General features: G+C 51.6%; 1 protein-coding gene across 1 annotated transcript; it reads left to right on the forward strand.

The window, feature by feature from the left end:
- The first annotated feature begins 5,866 nt into the window (after positions 1-5,866).
- LOC147943794 (uncharacterized) lies at positions 5,867-6,301 on the forward strand. Its single transcript, XM_087512369.1, has one exon. The coding sequence runs from the start codon at positions 5,867-5,869 to the stop codon at positions 6,299-6,301; it is 435 nt and encodes a 144-aa protein (XP_087368495.1).
- Positions 6,302-6,519: the final 218 nt, after the last annotated feature.

The following is a 6,519-nucleotide window of genomic DNA, read 5'->3' on the forward strand; positions in this document are numbered from 1 at the left end:
AGATCCTTGACCTCCATATCCATCAGATCTAAGAGAACGTTTGTTGGTGCGGGAATTAGCACCCCCAACATACCGATCTAAACCCGTTAAGAGAACCGATCATCTAAACCGGGAACTCGACCTGGGTTTGGACTTCATCCCTGAAGGCCCAATAACACCGAGAGGCCCACTGCCAAGGTGACGAACCGACACTTCAACTCGCCCTGCGGCTGGCCTAGCAAGAAGGGAAAGACTTTCCTAATCAGTTCGCCTGATTTTAGGAAAGTCAATATATTTAATATATTCGAATATATTCAATAGATCTTTGAATACCTATAAATAGAGGGCAATCCTTGTAAGATCATCCAAATCTTAATACAAAAACCCTAATTCCTCTTTGTTCTTGAGCAAAACCTAACTTGTTTCTCAAGAGATTTCATTTCTCCTTTTCTTGTCTACTTTGATCCAAGTTCTTTAAGAGATTGTTATTGAATTTGTTTCTCTCCTAAACAAATTCATTGTGAGAAACACCAGTTTCTATAATTGGCGCTAGAAGGAGGGGGCCTAAGTTCTAAAAACACTTCTTTTCTAGATCTTATCACAAAGAAGCAAGAGCCAATACCATGTCTTCAATCTCCAACAACGATGCCACCAACGCAACCCGCCCCACATCAAGATGACCCAACGAACCGGGCAACCAACCCTCAGGACGTCGCCGCGGATCCACCTGTCGCTGCACCCACCACGCGCGTCTACACACAGACGGGTATTCGCCGCACTTCGGCTAACCCAGCAGATGAGTCCGCAGCACCTTCCGACGGAGTGGAGGAGGTTGAGATACCCCACCACGGGGGTCAGGAGACCGACGAGGTGCCACCAGTCAACGGAACTGTCGAAAGACAGGGATCGCCTGCGCGAATTGCCCAACCTTCCCAGTTCGTCACCATGGACGATCTCCGTCACATGTTCGGAACGATCTCCATGGACCTCTTCCAGGCGATCTCCGCAACAAATCAACGGCTAGATACGATGGGGCACAGCGCACCCCCACCACGTCAACAGAACGAGACACCATCACAGGAGGTTCGGAGGAACGAGCCTCTAATCTGCCACCTGTTCAGCGACCCGCCGTCCTCAACTTTCCGGTTCCCGAACCAGCACGTACCATCGGCACTCGCATCAGGGGCACAGCCTCGGCTGGGGCAACCTTCAAAGAGAGATCCGGCCACACCTTCCTGCCGCGAGCTGGAAGACATGCACCCCAAGATCAAAGCTATGGGGTCCCTCCTCCACCGAGCTGTCAGCTCGGCACCTAAGATCGATAGAATGTTCGAGGCCACGCAGCAATCTCCATTCACCCAGCGCATCTTGGAAACCTACGTTCCGAACGTAAAGATAAGAGTTCCAACTTACAGTGGAACGAAGGATCCAATGAAGCATCTGACCTCGTTCATGGCAACCATCTCCAAAGCTAGGTTCACCGAGGAGCAGAAAGACGCCGGCCAGTGCCAATTGTTCGTCGACAGCCTGGTAAAAAATGCAGTGATATGGTTTTCCTATATCCCCCGGGCACAATCGACTGTTTCGAACAACTGTCGACAGCCTTCCTATGGAATTATCGGGTGTTCATACAACGCGACGCTTCCAGTGCCGAGCTATGGTAGATAGTCCAAGAGCCCGATGAACCCCTTCGGAAGTACCTCACCCGATTCAAGGAAAAGTACGCCACTATAACGGTCACTGAGGACGTCGCAATCGCTGCCTTCAAGAAAGGACTCATTTCTGGCTCCCGATTGCACGTGGATCTCAATATCACGGAAGCCACTGACCTGGACGAAGCCCTTCATCGAGGATTTCGCGTTGCTTACGTTGAGGAAGACGAGGAGAAAAGAGCCAATAAGCTCCCTCCTCCTCGCCCAGCCGTGGCCAAAGAAAAGAGTCGTGAAACCTATGAGGAACCTCGGAAGCACCACGACCCGAGGGACCCCAAGCGCGGAGTGGTCAACGCGATATCCAAGGATGAAGGACAAAACACCGCCTCTTCCGATACACAAGAGGAGCTATACTGCGATTTTCATATGTTCGGCGGCCACTCAACAGCTGAGTGCAAGCACCTATCCAATTACTTATATGAGAAGTACCTATCCGGCGAAATAAGCTGTGTATGAACCTAAAGCTTCTCGCGGCGGCTGCGGAGGACGAGGTCGAGGAGGAAGGTTTGGGTGATCCAACCCTGACCGAGGTCAGAAGGGCGCCAACCAACCCAATAGCACACCAGACACTCCGCAGCAGCCACCTCCCGCCGATCAGCAGACGCCGGTGCTAGTGGAAGTCCCCCAAACACCATCCAAGCGTCAAAAAGGACAGCAGAGCGATCAAGCGGCACCTCGGGGTCGTATCTCTATGATCATCGATCAGACCAATGAATGCCCGGATTCTGTCCGAGCGCTGAAAAAGCGAGCGCGTCAGATCTATAACGTTCAGGCGACTTCCGAAGAAGAAGCGCTAAGCACTGACCCCATCGCGTTCACAGCGGAAGACGCCAAGGGGATCCATCACCCTCATAACGACCCCCTAGTGGTAGAAGTCAGGATGGGCGAGTTCTACGTAGAACGTGTCTTAGTAGACACTGGTAGCACGGTTAACGTCATGTTCTCGCAAACAATGGGGAAAATGGGTGTCGCACCGGAGCAAATCAAACCGGGAGGCAGAACGCTGACCGGGTACGATGGCGTAGCCAAAACGTCGATGGGCGACGTAAAACTGCAAGTCCAAACTGGTGGCGTAACACGCAAGACCAAGTTCGTGGTCATAGACGCCCCACCAATCTACAACGCCATCTTAGGCTCACCCTGGATCTACTCCATGCAGGCAGTTCCTTCCACCTATCATCTCTGCCTAAAATTCCCAACGGCTGCGGGAATTTATACGTTGTATGGCGACCATAAGATGGCTAGGACCTGTTCCGTTCTCGAGAAAAAACAAAGGCGGAAGGACGACGCATAGCAATTACAGGGTGAGGATCACTCCGTCGATCCTCATAAACCAGAACGAGATCGGCTGAAGGCCACAGGATGCCGAATCATACAAGTTAACATCGACGGAACAGACCCCTCCCGGGCCGAACTCGACGAAAGACTCAAGACCGAGCTGGTAGCGCTTCTGAGATCGCAATCCTTGACGTTCGCCTAGTCCACTAAAGATATGGTAGGCATCGATCCGTCGGTCACATGCCATAAACTGAATATCGATCCCACTTTCAAACCAGTTCAGCAGAAACGACGGCGTCTCGGTACCGATCGAGCAAAGGCAGTGCAGGATGAAGTCAAGCGACTCCTGAAAGCCGATCAGATAACGGAAGTACAGTACCCCGACTGGCTGGCCAATCCGGTGGTGGTCAAGAAAAAGAACGGTAAATGGCGAGTCTGCGTTGACTTCACCGACCTCAATAAGGCATGTCCCAAGGACTGCTTCCCGTTACCTCATATCGACCGACTCGTGGAGGCCACAGCAGGTAACCAACTCCTCTCGTTCATGGATGCTTTCTCCGGATATAATCAGATCGTGATGAGCCCAGCCGATCGTGAGAAAACCGCATTCATCACGGATAGAGGAACCTACTGCTACAAGGTGATGCCATTCGGCCTGAAAAACGCAGGGGCGACCTACCAACGCCTGTTCAACACGATGTTCGCCGACCTGTTAGGAATAACGATGGAAGTCTACATTGACGATATGCTGGTCAAATCCCTCATAGCAGAACAACACGTCCAACACCTCACCGAATGCTTCGACATCCTAGATCGATTCCAGATGAAGTTAAATCCCACCAAGTGGAATTTCGGGGTTTCCTCGGGGGAATTCTTGGGATATATCATCACAGAACGCGGAATCAAGGCAAACACCAAAACAGATTGAAGCGGTGCTGGGACTCCCATCGCCAACCAACAAACGAGAGGTACATCGCTTAACAGGTTGAGTTGCCGCGCTAAACCGTTTCATCGCCCAATCGACGGACAAGTGTCTCCCATTTTATCAGCTTCTTCGGGGCAATAAAGACTTTCATTGGGACGACGCCTGTGAAGCTGCCTTCATACAGCTTAAGCAGTACCTGACCAATCAGCCGGTTCTCGTAAAGCCCGAGGTAAGCAGTATCTCCGTCTCCAGCTTGGCGGTAAGCGGGGTGCTAGTCCGAGATGACCGCGGCGATCAGCGACCAATATTCTACACAAGCAAGGCTCTCAACGATGCGGAGACACGCTACCCAACCTTGGAAACACTCGCTCTCGCCTTGATCGTCGCTGCTCGGAAGCTACCACCTTACTTCCAGTCGCACTCCATTGTCGTGTTAACCGACCAGCCGCTCCGGACGGTCCTTCACCGCCTCCTTCAGTCCGGGCGAATTGCGAAGTGGGCAATCGAGCTAAGCAAGTACGATATCGAATATCGTTCTTGCCCGAGCTTAAAGTCACAGGTCCTAGCGGATTTCATTACCGAACTATCCCCTAACCTCGAAGAGACCATATCTAAGGAGGAACCCTTGACGTTGTTCACCGATGGCTCCTCTTCCAACCAAGGATCTGGCGTTGGGATTATACTCCGACGGCTCCTCTTCCAACCAAGGATCCTCGAGCAAGCAATAAAACTTGGCTTCAAGGCATTAAAAATGAGACCGAGTACGAAGCCGTCCTAGCCGGACTACGGTTAGCTCAAGGTCTGGGGGTAACTAGCATCCAAGTTTTCTGCGACTCCCAGCTAGTGGTTAGCCAGTTTAGTGGGGAGTACGGCGCTAAGAACGGGCGCATGGAGGCATATCGCCAGTTATTCCGGACTCTTTCCGCACAGTTCGCCTCGTTTGAACTAATCAAAGTCCCGAGGAGCGAAAACGCGTCAGCAGACGTTCTCGCCGCCCTGGCAAATTGTTCCGACCCAAGTCTGCGGCGAATGATCTCAATCGAGTGTATCGAAGCTCCCAGCATCGACCACGTTGACGTGACGTACACCATCAGCGACGCCGTAGACCCAATATATGTCGATCCACCCGTCCAGGAGCCGGTGGAAGTAATACAACCGCCAGACGATTGGCAGCTCGAAATAAAGAAGTACATCGAGGACGGTAGGGTCCCGGAGGATCGCTGGCAAGCTCGCCGGTTGAAGGCTCGATGCGCACACTACGCCATGATGGGCAGCAACCTCTTCCAACGCAGTTCGTCCGGAGTCCTTCTCACATGCGTCAATCGAGAGGAAGCGGAACGAATAATGACAGAGGTCCATGAAGGCGATGGCGGAAACCATTCCGGAGGGCGTGCACTCGCGTTGAAAATCAAGAAGGATGGTCATTACTGGCCGACCATGGTTGCTGATTGCAAGGCATTTACCGCGAAATGCGAACCTTGCCAACGCCACGGACAGATGAAACATGTACCTCCCGAGCTGCTAAACACCGTCACCCGCGCCATATCCCTTCATGCGTTGGGCGATGGATCTCGTCGGCCCACTACCCCCATCAAGGTCAAAGAAGTTCCTCTTGGTCCTGACTGATTATTTCACCAAATGGGTGGAAGCAGACTCGTTTAACAAAATACAGTCACTGGACGTCACCAACTTCATCTGGAAGAACATCATCTGCCGCCATGGGCTCCCTTACGAGATCGTCACCGACAACGGAACATAGTTCACCTCTCTTATCACTAGACGCTTCTTAGGAAAATGGGGAATACGTTTGAGTACCTCGACCCCCCAGTACCCTCAGGGAAACGGCCAAGCCGAGGCAACCAACAAAACCATCATAGACGGATTGAAGAAACGTCTCAGACTCAAGAAAGGGGCATGGGCAGATCAACTCGACGGCGTGCTTTGGTCCTATCGGACTACCCCACGATGAGCTATGGGGCAATCTCCGTTTTTGTTAGCATACGGCATCGAGGCTCTGGCCCCAGCCGAAGCTGGAGTGCCTACATTACGCCGCGCTATGCTGGTCGACGATTCCAAGCTCAACGACAGCATGATGCTCGATAACATTGATTTCGCCGAAGAATTGCGCAATCAAGCTCTCGTCCGGATCCAGAATTACCAGAATGCCGCGTTTAAGTATTACAATAAAGCTGTCCGCCATAGCAGATTTAATGAGGGCGACCTGGTGTTGCACGAGGTGTACGAGAATACAAAGGAGACCAACGCTAGCAAACTCGGTGCTCGCTGGGAAGGGCTGTATCTCATCTCCAAGATAATTCGCCCCGGAGTGTACGAGCTCCTCACCATGGAAGGCAAGCAGATAAAAAACTCTTGGAACGCGGCTCACCTCAAACGATACTACTACTAGACCATTTGATTAAACTCGGTTTTTGAAAGTATGTATACTACGAACTATGACTGGCTTGATCCCGAATTTCGGGTACGTAGGCAGCCCTTGATTTCTTTTACAAGATCTCGAGGGCACAGCTAGGAAAACAATAAGATTTCTTTTATCCTGAAAGAACTTGTTATTTCAATTTATGACTGCCATCTCACCACATACAAAGAGTATTCGACATCGGCATA

Source organism: Camelina sativa, chromosome 5, assembly GCF_030686135.1.
Source record: "Camelina sativa cultivar CO46 ecotype springtype chromosome 5, ASM3068613v1".
NCBI classification, from domain to species: domain Eukaryota; kingdom Viridiplantae; phylum Streptophyta; class Magnoliopsida; order Brassicales; family Brassicaceae; genus Camelina; species Camelina sativa.